This window comes from Vidua chalybeata, chromosome 6, assembly GCF_026979565.1.
Source record: "Vidua chalybeata isolate OUT-0048 chromosome 6, bVidCha1 merged haplotype, whole genome shotgun sequence".
Classification (NCBI taxonomy): domain Eukaryota; kingdom Metazoa; phylum Chordata; class Aves; order Passeriformes; family Viduidae; genus Vidua; species Vidua chalybeata.
In genome coordinates, this window is record NC_071535.1 from 24,294,253 (window position 1) to 24,308,406 (window position 14,154).

The 14,154-nt window shown below is 44.2% G+C and overlaps 2 protein-coding genes across 2 annotated transcripts in view; one reads left to right on the plus strand and one right to left on the minus strand.

Moving 5' to 3' along the window:
- Positions 1-5,074, minus strand: part of MIPOL1 (mirror-image polydactyly 1) — a 181,710-nt gene extending 176,636 nt beyond the window's left edge. The window contains exon 1 of the mRNA XM_053946718.1: positions 5,054-5,074. The gene's annotated coding sequence lies outside the window, so the exon portion shown is untranslated. The remainder of the gene's footprint in view (positions 1-5,053) is intronic.
- Positions 5,075-6,477: 1,403 nt separating this feature from the next.
- SLC25A21 (solute carrier family 25 member 21) overlaps positions 6,478-14,154 on the plus strand; it is a 241,754-nt gene continuing 234,077 nt past the window's right edge. The window contains exon 1 of the mRNA XM_053946647.1: positions 6,478-7,382. Within this exon, the coding sequence (XP_053802622.1) occupies positions 7,316-7,382 (67 nt within the window). The 5' untranslated portion in view covers positions 6,478-7,315. The remainder of the gene's footprint in view (positions 7,383-14,154) is intronic.

Consider the following 14,154-nt stretch of genomic DNA (forward strand, 5'->3'; position numbering starts at 1 on the left):
AATTTTTCAGCACGAAATACTCCGTTTACAGTTGGACATTTTTATTTATAAGCTAAAGCACAAATGAACTTGTAAACTGGCTTAAATAAATTACTACTGTAAATTAAATATGTAATCTGTTTGCTTCAAGTGCAGCAGTTTTTGATCCCATGTTAGATTCTCTCACACTGGAGCATCATACAGCATTTTCAGAAGAGTTTTGATTCAGCTACAACTCTGCTCTCATTCCACAAATCCTGATGGTAGCTGCAACCCTCTCCCTACAAAGACCTAATCAACAACCAAGCATTTTAATCCTTCTTTGTCCTAATAGTACATTACTGCACCAGATTAGATTTTTCTAATTTATTTCACACTTAACATTTAATTTAATATATATCTAGTCAGAATATGACTATTTAAATGAACATATAACTTGAAGATCAAATTCTGTCTTCAATAGATTTATATAAAAGAACAGAAAGGATAACATTTTTCTACCAGTATGTTATGTGGAACTCCTTAACTCAATTTATTATGGATTTCATGGTGCAAAAATTAATGCCCTCCAGGAGCTGAACTCATTACCAATTATTTTTTCCAAACCCACAGTGTAATCCTGTGCTTTTGTGACCAATGGGAGTTTTGCCATTCACTTAAAGGGAAGTTGGATCTGTTCCTGGGTTTGCTACTCTAGAGTTTGCTACTCTAGCAAGTGATACTGAACAAAATGATATCACAGCCACTGTCTTGACCTGGGGACCTGTTTGCTACTCTAGCAAGAGATACTTAACAAAATGATACCACAGCCACTGTCAGGGACTTGGGGGTGCTGGTCGACAGCCCGTTGAATATGAGCCAGCAATGTGCCTTGGTGGCCAAGAAGGCCAATTGCATCCTGGCCTGCATTAGGAATTGTGTGGCCAGCAGGCGTAGGGAGGTCATTCTTCCCCTTTACTTGCTGCTGGTGAGACCGCATCGTGAGTGCTGTGTCCAGTTCTGGGCCCCTCAGTTTACGAAGGGCATTGAGATGCTTGAGCGCATCCAGAGGAGGGCAACAAAGTTGGTGAGGGCCTTGGAACACAAGCCCTATGAGGAATGTTTGAAGGAGCTGGGGTTGTCTAGCCTGGAGAAGAGGAGACCTAGAGGTGACCTTATTGCTCTCTACAGCTTCCTTAAGGGAGGTTGTAGACAGGTGGGGGTCGGTCTCTTCCACCGGGCAGCAACTGACAGAACAAGAGGTCACAGTCTCAAGCTACGTCAGGGAAGGTACAAGTTGGATATTAGGAAGAAATTTTTCACCGAAAGAATAATAAAGTACTGGAATTGTCTTCCCAGGGAGGTGGTAGAATCACCATCTCTGGATGTGTTTAAAAAAAAACTGGACATGGCACTTGGTGCTACAGTCTAGTTGAGATGTTAGGGCATAGGTTGGACTTGATGATCTTAGAGGTCTCTTCCAACCTCATTATTCTGTGATTCTGTGACTCTTTTTCTATTATATAACAGATGCTATGAACTGACCGCATGTATTTTAGTCCCTGCTAAAAATAAAACAAATATATTGATGATAATTTTAACTACACATGAAGTCAACAAAAGGATTTTTTCAATGTGAATTTCCAGAATATATTTCAGCAACTATAATGGCAACCAGTCTGTAAGTCACTTATGGACCCTACTCAGCCCTTCAACCCCTTCCCTACTCTAGAGCTCACAGGAGCATTCCTGCAAGTCATCTGGTGCTTATGTAGCACAGTCAAGTCACAACACAGGTACAAACAGCCTCTCATCACCCACCTGACACAATAAACTCCTTCTACACACCTACTAGAGAAAAACACAGACAAAGAAAACAAAAACAAAAGGGAAGAGTACTCTGGTGGCCAAAATGAAGTTGATCTAAGGCTATAGATACCACAAATCTATATTTCAAAATAAAAAGTACTTTCATAATAATTAAGTGAACTACTGAGTTTTAATTCCTCTGAAAAGCAGGAAATAAATATTATAATGCCTTTGGTAAGACTCAGCCAAGTATAAAGATGCACAGTAATTATAAGATGTTTTCATTTTTAGATGTTCAATAAAATAAACCCTTAAGCAACACATACATTATGATAGGAATCCACTGGCATTCAATTTACATGATCAAGTCTGTTACTTGTACTTAGTGCCTGTTTCACATGTCATACAAAAAGTTTCAAGAAATTTAATTTATTTTAGACAACTTTAATGTACACGTGAACATTTAAAAAAATATTATTTGATTTATTAATACTATGAAAACCAAAGATCAATCCCAGCAATATCTTATGTTGCAGTGGGTTGACTCTGACTGGAATCCATGTGCCCACCAAAGCTGCTCTATCACTCTCTCCTCAGCTGTACAGGGAAAAGAAAAATAAAACAAAAGGCTCACTCACCAATTACTATCATGGACAAAACAGACTTGACTCAGGAAAATACTAAACTTTAAAACACCTTCCTCCCGCTTCTTCTTGGGCTTAACTTTACTCCCAGTTTTTTCTCCCTCCTCTCCATTGCAGAGCAGAGGGACAGAAACAGGGTTTACAGTCAGTTTGTCACACATTATCTCCTTCCTCCATGGGGAGAGAACTCCTCACACTCTTCCCCTGCTTCAGCATGTGGTCCCTCCCACAGGAGAAAGTCCTCCATAAACTTCAACATGACTGCTTCCCATAGACTAATTATTCACAAACTGCTCCAGCATGAGTCCCTTCCATGTGGTTCAATCTTTCATGAACAAGCTCCTCCAGTGTGGGTCCCCCATGGCTCCCTGCTGCCAGCAAACCTGCTCTACCATTGGCATGCCAGGAGCCTGGTACAGCACACGTTTCCCATGGGGTCACAGCCTCCTTTGGGCACAGACACCTGCTCCAGTGTGGCATCTTCTCTGGGCTGCAGAGGCACAGCTGCCTCACCATGGTGTGCACAACAGGCTGCAGGGGAATCTCTTCTCTGATGGCTGGAGTACCTCCTTCCTCTCCTTTGTCACTGACCTTGGTGTCTGCAGAGTTTTTTCTCTCATGCATTCTAACTACCCTCTCCAGCTGCATGTGAATTCCCAGTCCTCCCCCCTTTCTTCACTCCATTATCCCAGAGGTGCTGCCACTGCTGCTGACAGGGTTGGCCTTGGCCAGCAGTGGATCCATCTTGAAGCTGGCTGGCATTGGCTCTGTCAGACATGAGGGAAGCTTCTAGCAGCTTCTCACAGAAGATTCTCTGTAGCTCTCCTGCTTGCCACATAAAGCCAATACACATATAAAATAGTTTCAAAATTCTAATATATAATATTCTTTACTATAGCAAAAGCCACCACTCCACAGAAACTGTCAGTTTGCATTTTAACCTGTCCCTAAAGGACAAAGGTCCACATCAAGAATCATCAGAGAAAAAAGAAGCCTGCTGTTATGAAGCAAGCAGGGAGCTTCCTCACAAAACTAGCAGGGAGCATGCCAAGCATCCTGTCACTTAAAAAACTGGTGTCTGAAAGCAGCAGAGAATCATCTTAACAACTGAGCATTCACACTGGTTCTTTACATAGTTGTATCTGTTCCACAAATAGAGGTTCAATACTCCAGTTCTCTTACTTCTTCAAAACCATCTTCCTTTCAAAGGAAAAGGAAAAAGGCAGCAGTCATACTTAGAGGATTATCTGTCAGTTGCAACATTAGCTTGTAGTTAAATCTGTCAATAGTAGTCATCCCAGAAGGGTTGTTTGTTTGTTTCAAAGGTAAGTTTCAAAACATCAATTGCCCACATAGGATAACAGATGTAAAAGTGAGAAGAAGCTTCTGCATTGATTTGGGTGATCTGCACTAAAGTGAGTGTCAAGTCAGATCACCAATTCATAGCTTAAAAGCATTGCAGTGTGGCATTTCACTGCTATCAACATGCAGCATCTGTTCTGCCCTATATTTGGCAGACTAAAAAGTAGGAAGCATAAAGACCCATTAGGATATCTCTCAAGTTTGCAACTAATTTTACACAAATCTGTGATCTATAAGGCAGGATGCTCTTTCCCTTCAACCTCAGATCATGTGTATCTTCTTGCTTTAAATTCTAATGAATAATTTGTTGATTCTTTCCCCAGAGAACTATCAAACATGTATTTTCTTTTCTCCCCTAACCCCTTCTAGCAAGATCCGAAAACTCTCTTACTTTTTTACTAACCTAGGCACTCTCTGAAACTAAAACCCCCACAAACTGCAAAAAGCAACATGTGGGTCATCATGTGGCAACATGTGGCATCAGCACTATACTATTTCTGCCAGTAATGCAACTCTTCACACTGAGAAAACATAGCCTTTTTCCTCAGAAGAAATAAACCCTCACATCATCATCAAGAATTCTGATTTGCAGGAATTACAACAGGAGCTGAGGTATACAGCTCATTTGGATTTCCTAAGCAGCTTTAAGTCATAAATATTCAAAAAAAGCACAAACTTTATTTTGGCAAGTTCTTTTGGTGCAGTTTTTTTCCTTTTTTTTTTTTTTTTTTAATACATTACTACAATGCTGAGCATCTTCCACAGTTTGTTCTCATCTGACACTAAAGATCCAGAACCGACCTCCTGAATTTTTTCGGGGCAGGTTTCATCTCGGACTGTCCTGACCCCCTTGTCAGACCTTGTCCCCTGCGGCAGCCCGTCCGCCCCTTCCCTTCCCGCAAAGCCGCAGCCCCTGGCATTCCAAACCGCGCATCCCCGCACGGCAAACTTGCTTCTCCCTATCTCCAGCTGCGGAGCGGGCGGTAAGTCGGGCAAGCCGGGTCGCCCGGCGGCCACGGGGAGGTACCATTAACCCAGCCAAGGGGCTGCCGCGGCACATGCAGCCGGTCAGTGGCGCAAGGGCCCGGCGGTTGGGTCCCGGGGACGGAGGAGGCCGAGCAGGGCCGCTTGCCCGCGGGGAGGCGCTGGGGGCAGAGCGGCCCGACCTAACGCCGCCTCGCGGGACGCGCCGCCGCCGCCGAGCCGCGCCGCAGAGGATGGGGCGAGTTCCAACCCGAGCGCCGCGGGGCGGCCCCGACCCGGCCCCGCCGCCCCGTTACCTGCGCGCTCCGGCCCCGCCGCCGCCTCCGCAACAAAGCCGCGGGCGGACGGGGGGAGGGGCGCGCGCGCCCGCCGCCCTCGGGAGCGCGCAGCGGCGGGGCCGCGGCCCGGGGGCGGGGCGAGGCGGCGGGGCCGGGCGCGGGGTGGTGCCGCCCTGAGGGAGGGAGAGGCGGCGGGGCCAGGGCCGGGCGGGGCGCTGCTCTGCTCTGGGGGTCTCTCCTGCCCGTCCCGCCCCCGCACAGGCAATTGTGGTTTCCTTGTCGGGTGTTAGCGCAGGGGTGCTGCCCAGGATGGGCGGAATTCCCTACTAAAGGACGCAGTAACGACAAATGGAGAGACAGACCCTGCCAGGGATATCGAGGAAAAGAATGGAGTGGCGCTCATGTACTGGTTTCGGAAGAGGCCATATGGAAATAGGATTAAGACTAGAGGTGCTTTAGGAAACCTGCACAGTGGGAAGGCCCTTTGTGGGGGAGGAGGGAGGGGTGGATGGAAAATAAGGGAGATGTGCCAAAGAGACTTCCAGTTGGGGAATTGAATTAGGGGGCATAGATTTGGAGTTTGAATACCATGAAACAACCTTAATAGTTTCCTAACAATAGCAGCGGTTGTTTGTTTTTTTTTTTTTTTTTAAGGAGCAGGTGTTATGCTACTGTGTGAACATCTATATGTAACTTACATGCATTCTGACTGTTATTCTCTTTGATGCAGGGACACATGCAGAAAACAAATCTATCTGGCCAGTTTCTGCACTCTGATGAACTCAAAATTCTCTTTGCTGTCGAAATACTGTAGCAAAGTCCACCTTAATACTAGATTTGCTATTTGTACCCAAGAGAACATTGCAGAAGGAGACCTACATCTCTGGAACAAAAAAGTGGTGATGCTTCAGCATCTGCTTTTTGATGGTAGGGAACACTGGAGACTTGATGATCCAGGAGTATTTATTGAGCAGCATTATCAAGGAGCCAAACTAAGGGAACTAAGGCAAATGCTAATGAAACATTGAAGTTGAGATTTTAATTACTTAAAGGTCAGCACATTGAAGTTTTATTAATTTAAGGGAGTTATTCTGTATTCCCACAGCAATCCACACTCAGCTTCTATATAGATCAAAAATCCATGTTTATTCGCTGATGCATTCAAGTGATATAATGGAATGCTATACCTGACTATTATTCCTTTTTGCAATTAGGGTCTCGGTCTTTTAACATTTTATTAACACTTCTCTGTATATTTCCTATGTTCCCATCCTTTTCAGTAGCAATAAACCCGTTGTTTTCCTCTAATCTTTGTTCTATGTTACAAAAAGCTATATTTCCTTTCAAGGCTGGAACCTCTAGTCAGTTAGCAACATTTGTGGCTAAACTATCACAAAACACTCGCAGGCACTCGGCAAACTAAAGTATCAGAACAGCCCTATGAACTGTCTTGCCCTTGAATGGTGCTACTTCTGGGATGAGCCCAAGCTGTCCCCCACGTTGTACTCGGGCCTCTTCTGGAAAAGCAGAAATTGGCCTTGCCGAAAGCAGTGCTGGGGGCTGTCGGCAATGGCGCTATGTCCCACCATTCCAGCCCGTGCCCTGTCACCGTTTTGTTTACTAAGAAGGGCCCACAGGTCCGTGTAATACATGTAATAGTTACTCTCCAAGTGACAAAATACCCGCGTCCTTTGAACATCAAACCTTTAGACTAAAGGTTTTAAAAGGACAGTAGGCTTCAAAAAGCCTGTGAGCCCAGCGGCACCACCGACCCTTCCTAGAAGTTCAGGAGCAGAGGATGTGGGGGTGTTAGCTGGGTCCCAGCAGCGATGGGGAAGCAGGATGTGCACTGTATAGCACCAGCCCTGAGGCGGGAGTGTACAGCCCGAGCCCGAGCAGGCGATCGGCCGCCGTCCCCCGCCGACCCGCTGAGAGTGCCACAGCCTCGCTCCCCGCCCCAGCCTGGGCGATCGCAGCGCCGGCCGTCCCGGCTCTGCCCTAAGAGAGAGAGGCTGCCGCTTTCCGGCTAGAAGCGATCGCCCGTAGCTGCGAGCCCGTGTCGTGCCCGGGGCCGCCCTCTGCCCGGGGCCGGCTGCCAAAGGCCGCCGCGGGGCCGCAGCCCGGCGCCCCCGCCCTCGGCGTTCGCGGCTCCCCCTCCCGCCCGTAGATAACCGCGGCCCCTCAGGCACTTCCCCACCCGCCCAGCGCGGACTCGGCCCCGGCTCGCAGCCGCTCTCCAGGCGCCAGCTCCCTCTTGTCGCCGCCGCGGCGCGGGTAAGGATGGCTCGGCAGCCCCGGGGCTTTCTGCAGGAGGCCTCTCACCAAGTCGTCGCCGGAGGCTCGGCGGGTGAGTGTGCGCGTTCCTCGTGGGCAGGAAGGGTCTGCCCGTCCCCCGCCGGCGCTCCGCCAACTTGAGGCGCAGGCGGCCGCGCCGCCTCCTCCTCTCCGCGCTGCTCGGGCGGCGGGGAGCGCACCGGCTGAGCGGCGGCTCCTCCCCCGCCGGGCGGTGCGGGCGGGCCCCGGAGGCGACCAAAGCCCGGGGGTCCCGGGGCAACTTCTGTAACGGTGCTCGGCCCGCCAGTGGGGCAGGGGGTGAAGAGGCGCTCCCTGGCTCCGCGGTGTATCTGCGCCACACACGCCCTGCAGCCCCTCGGGCGATAAGAGCGGCGGGCGGGCCCCTTCAACGGCAGCAGCCGCCGATGTCCCGCAGCACAGCGGGCCCGAAGGGCTAGAGCCGCGCTCGGGGGAGTCCACGGCGGGGATCCGCCTCCAGCGCCTGGATACGGGACTGAAAACGAGTTGCCCGGCTCAGACGCCTTCCCCGTGACGCTCTTCGTCGCTGAGTTACAGAGAAACCAATGCAGGGCTACAGTGGAAATGCGTTTCTGTGGGGTTTTTGAAATACTTTTAGGAATGTCGACATTACTCATTCATTTGTAGTCTGTTTGTACTGCAAACTACAAATGTCAAAATCGTACACATCTGTTTAGCAATGAAAGCGTTGCTGGTCAATTTCTTCAGGTTTCTTACCTAAATCCCAGTGAAACTGAAATATCCCCTGCAGTGTAGGGGATTTTAACACAGTATCCTGCTCTTTTAGTCTGCATATGTAAATCCTGTTAATATTTCAACTATGTAGTGTGTTTTTAAGTGTTCCTTAGTGTCTCTTCTGAGGTCTAAATGCTGTTTGTCATATTATGTTTTACATGAAAGAGAAGAGCTACATGGTAGTGTTGCTGTGTCTTATGTAAAGCTTCAGTGTAATGTGCGCAAGAAAAATTCTCCTGTGACTGAGACCTTTGTGGCCATGACACTACATGTGAGCTGGTCTTCCATTCCCTCTAATTCCCCTTGTACCTCTAAATCCACTTCTGTGCATTCCTGCCACCAACACACATTTGAGCAGTTTATTTTCATGCTAGCAACTCTGTATGCCCTTTGTTTTCAGCTTCATCCTTTGACAGTGAGAGATGTCATAGCAGAAGTGGAGAAGTCTGGTGTCCCAGTGTATTGTATGACTGCTGTCCCTGCCCTTCCAGTGTCTTGTATGACTGTTTATGTAGCTTTTCTGCAGCCTTTGAAATTCTAAAGGTTTTTTGGATTCTGCTTGGTACTACCCCCATCTTTCTATAGGAGAGAATGGAAAGGTTTACTCTGTCCTAAACTGTTGAAAACCCATCATATCTGAAGGGATACTGAGGTGTTTTGCCATCAGATGTTTTGCAAGATGACAGATTTATCTACCCTTAGCAGTTGGCCTGTGCCTTAGTGATTCAGATTGATCTAATGCACTATGTTACCATCCTCTGGCAAGACCCTGTTTTTGCTACAGGTTTTCTTTGTAGAAGAAGAGATTGCCTAACACAACAGTTAGAAAATTGTGATTTAGATAAATGAAAAATATTTGGTAATCTGGGAAGCATCTGTATTAGGGTGAGAGAATTTTCAAGGAGACTATTGATCTGCATGCAACACTTTTTTAAAAAAAGAATAATGTGAGAGGCCTGTTGTATCTAGTCCAGAGACATAATGTTAAAGATACTGGCAACCTTTTGCTTAATCTCCTGTCAGGCAGGCAAGTTCCTTAGCTGCACCACTAGCCTTAAATTTTTGCATACATTTCTATTAATTGGTTTTGAAATAAACCAGTAATGATTTATTATCTAAGTCTGAACAACATTAAAATTGTACCATGGGATTTTTCTACGTGTGCTTCAAATGGTAGCTCTAAAGTGTGTTAGAGGGAAATGGCTGAAACTTGAAAACTTGCTTAACAGATGCTTAAAAATCAGTGGTGTTTTTTTCCTGCTAATTTATAGAGAAAGTAGAAGGTAAAGGCTGGAGTTTTGAGGTTTTCAGTCTAAAGGTTAAATTTCTTAGGCAAGTGTGGCTACAACATGGAAAAGGTGAAAGCAAGGAGAAAAGGACTGAATTTATTTCCTGACCTTAGGTTCCCAATATTACTTCGACCACCCTATATTCCTTTTGACTGTCTCTGCAGGAGGACATAGGATTCTTGTAGATGTTCTGTTCTGTTTCCTGGCCTCAAGTGAATGCCACAGACATCATAGAGTGACTTTGTTGTCTGAACCACAGCCTGGTATTAAGAAAGAAAGAAAACCAGCCAACCAACCAATCAACCAACCAACAAAAACAAACAAACAAACAAAAAAACAACCCCCCCAAAACCCACAAAAAACCAAACCAAACAAAAAACCCCAACAAAACAAAACAAAACAAAACAAAACAAAACAAAACCCCTAAAAAAAAATCACCCCAAAAACCCCTCAACCCCCAAACAGACATAAATTAGTCTTAGTTAAGATGGTTTCTAAGAAAGATACTATGAGTTGGACTCTGTCAAAAAAATGGTAGGAAAGTACTGAGGTGGTTGGGAATGAACAGCCAAATAGGTGTAATGGAAGGGTCAGAAATATTGCCTGCATAAGTAAAATGAGAGGTTATTTAGTATCTGCATGTCTGATGCAAAAGGATCTGATAAGAAGTAATTCTGCTAGGTTGAGTGGAAAATTATTAGACATAAACCTAAGCTGGCAGAACAGGAAGAAAGGGATTTTTTGATGCTTTGTGGAAGATGACAGGACTTGTTCATGGACTTAATAAAAATAGGGGAAGAGAAAAAAAGAAAGAAAGAAATCAAGCATGACCCCTAGTCTACAGGACTGATAAAATGGAAGATACTGGCATGCTGGAAGAAGGAGAAAGGAAAGTATTTAGTATTTTAAGAGAAAATATATAAGCATACCACTGGCTGTCAGAGGCATTGCTAAATTAAACTTGACCAGCTCTCTGCTGTAACTGAACTGTAAAAGTCAAGCGTGACAGATCTCATGCATACTTTGTCTGTGGCAAGGGGTGCTTCTGCTTTCATGTGGCTTGAAATCTGACTTCATGTGAAATGGAAAGCTCTGCTTCCTGAGAGTGAATGAAATTTTAAATATGAACAAAGTCTTGCTCAGTCTTGGCTTATGTTACTTCTGCTGTCATTGTTTGTCCCATCTTTCAGATTCCTCAATGAAGGTTAATAGCATAATTCAAAATACTTGTTTTTTTTTGCTTGCCTGGGTGTATGAAAATAGTGAGGAAAAGGACTTTGATTGAAACATAATTGGGACACTTCGTTAGTGAGTTCAGGCCCTTCTAGTACAGGGAACTGCAGGCATGCTCCTTTTCTCTAGTGGTTAATTAGTAAGCTAAGTCATGTGTGGAATTTATAGCAAAAAAAATTAAACGGAAAATCAACTCTAAACTGTAAGGATCATTGTGAAAAGAACAACTTGGGAGCCTCTGATTTCCTTGGATTTATAGCAATTCTTCAAAATGTTATTTGAGAAGCTCAGTCAATGCAGGGTTTAAGTCACAAGAATTGTTTCTCTAAAACACAAAGATCAAAAAAATCCTTGTTTGGCCTGCCTGTATGGAAAAGGCAGAAATTAAAACAATAGTGTTGAATACAAAGTCAATGGATATTTCTTTCCTCATAGAGAGGAACTGAGTAGTGGAAAGTATGTTACGTGACACCCAGATTAGTTTGTCAAGACATACTTGTAGCAGGCTGTTGAGTCAGTTTGAATGATGAAGTGCAAATGTCATCAAAAATTGCACAGATACCCATGGCACAGTGAAGGCAGGTGGCTGCATATAGTTATCCTGAAGATTCTAGTATGCTTCTGTTTGATATAGGTGTGTTCTTGTTTTTTAATAACAAAAGACTGCAGAGGGAAACAATTAGCTACAACCACACATATTATAAATAAATTTTAATTTATATTTAGTTGTAGGATAACCTCTCTTTCTTCCATGCATATAAAAATAACCTATAAACATCTTAAATTTTGAAGTTAAAATTTTGAATAATTTATTTAATATATTTATTAAGTGACTTTTTAGACTGTGACTAATTAGATGTGACTGTGATTTATTAAGTGACGTAGATGACTTTTTTCAGATCTGTAATGTTTAACCAATCTTTAAGTATTTTTCTGCTGAAAATTCAGTGTGTCTCTTTGCCTAATTCCATTTAATAAATGAACATGAACTGCAAAGTGTAAAATGAATATGGAAAAGTCAGAACAAAATGAGCTTTAAAATAAAACAGTTACTTCATAGGGATAATTCAGGCTGATCTTTTTTTCCCCCCTGTTCTTCATATTTTCATGAAAGAGCAGGGTTTCTGCCTCTCTGTACTTCTCAGCTTCAATTTTTAAACTATTTTTTTTTAATTTTAAGAGTTAGGTTTCCAGCTGCATTGAAACCTAATAGGATTTGGGAGTCTAATTCTCTTAAGCTCCTATGAAAGTCCAAACCTTTTCTCTTGAGAGATGTTTTATTTCAGGAGTAGAAAAGTTGATTAACCTGGATAGCAGCAACTTCTTTGAACCAGATCTATAAGCAGGAAAGCCACTTGTCAAACTAAGACTGTCAAATGCAGATACAGTATTAAAACCAGTGTTTGGTCTTCCTGTTGCGAGAGGCATTAGGTAGACAAAAATCATTACAAGGTATGCTGGCCAGTGTACTCTGTGAAACACCTTGGCTTCCTTGGTCCCTATGAATGGGAGAGGGAGCATGATAGATGTAAAGGAAGCATTTGAAACAACAGGAAAATTGTCTCATTATTCCCCTCCCCCTCGCTTGTTATTTTTATGACAGTTTTCTGGGAGTTAAAGTTGGGAAGAGTATTCCGTGTTTCCTTGGGTGCTTTTTTCTTCCTTTTAAGCCATGCAGTGTGCATTCACATGTTACTAAAATAATTGGTTAATGCTCAGAGGTCATTTTAACTAGCTAAGTACTTAGCTACACACTGTAACTTTCTTGACTTTAAAACATAAAATTTTAAAGGGCTTAAACCTTCCTTTCTCCCTTTCTCTGAAGTCACTTAAGGCTGAAATATTATCTGAGGCCACAGTACATGCTTGGTGTCTTTCACTGCCTTGATTTGGTATTTCAGATGTTAGCAAAGTCTTTAAATTAAAAAGCTAAGGATGGGAAGCAGTCAAAAAGTAATCATTTCAAGGAAACATTCTACAAGTTAAAGTACTCCAAAGGAATGCACTAGAAGCAACAAATGAAGCCATTTCTCTACTCGTCTGAGAAATTAATAGCATGCCAACCTGATGTTGGACTTGGAGATTTGGGCGGGAGTTGCTTGGTTGGCAATATGGTGAGGAGAACCTTGGGTAAGAGAAGACCAAAATAAGGTTAAGTGTGTGTAAGCTGAGATACCAGATATCCTGAACCTCCTCCATTATGTTTGTAGAAATTGGGAGGACATAGAAACAGTTGGGAAGTTAAGACTTGGAAAGGAGGCAGTACAATATTTGGGACAGTTTGACTTCAGTGGGTTGCTGGAAATAAGGAAGAGCCCCCAGGGAAGCTCTAAGAAACTGATGCTAATTTTGAAGCCAGTATAGTTGAATTGTTGGCTTTGGTCTCCTAAGCAATTCAAAACCATGCAATGTGATATTTTTCAACATGGTAGAATATAGCTGCGTGCTGCAGACCAGAGCAGTGACCAGCAGCTGAGGGTATGCAGAATGCCCTGGAATGAACCAGCTGAAGTTACCTTGTTAGCCATTCCCAGTGGAAATTTTTCAGCGTATTTTCCCACCTACTATAGCATTTCAAACTTTGATTCTGTAACATTTTTCAGTCTCTGAGTCTCCCCTGTTCTACCAGCTGATAATTCTAAAAATATCTGAATCTAAAAGAGATTGGACTGTTTGCTTTGTATACTTCTAACTGAATTAAATGTTATTGGGTTGCCACAGAAAACATTGTTTAATTTTAGTGGAGACTAATGAAATCCTCATGAGCTTTCATACATTTTGCTGAACATGCAAAGCTGGCAGCTAGCAAAATTCCTCTAAATTTTCAGACAGTTAAGTAATTTGAAGAAGCAATACCCTTGCAATGTAGCTTTAGTTTAAAAGGAGCAAATGAAAATTGCAATGCAGAATCATGGAATTTTAGAGTGGTTTGGATTGAAAAGGACCTTACAGATCATTTAGTTCCAATCCTCCTGCCATGGAGAGAGATGCCACTCACCAGATCAGGTTGCTCAGGGCCCTGTCTCACCTGGCCTTGAACAGTTCCAGGAGTGGGGCATCCACAACCTCTCTGAGTAACTTGTTCTAACACTTCAGTACCCTCTGAGTAAAGAATTTCTTCATAACATTTAATCAAAAACTGCCCTTTTTCAGTTTAAAGCCATTGCCTCTTGTCTTGTCACTATCTGTCCATATAGAAAGATCCTCCCCCTCCTTTTTATAAGTCCCTTATGGTTCTGGCAGGCCACAGCAAGGTCTCCCTGGAGCCTTCTCTTCTTCATGCTGAACAACTCCAGCTCTCTCAACCTGTCTTTGTAGGAGAGATATTTCACTCACTATCCTCTTTGTGGCCTCCTCTGTGCCTGCCCCACAGGTCCATGTCATTCTTGTACTGAAGACTCCAGATCTGGATGCAGCATTGCAGGTGAGGTCTCACAAGAGCAGAGGTGCAGAATCAGCTCCCTTGGCCTGCCCCCACTGCTCTTAATGCAGCCCCGGATAAGCTTGGCCTTCTGGATTGCGAGTGCACATTGCTGATTCATGTCCAGC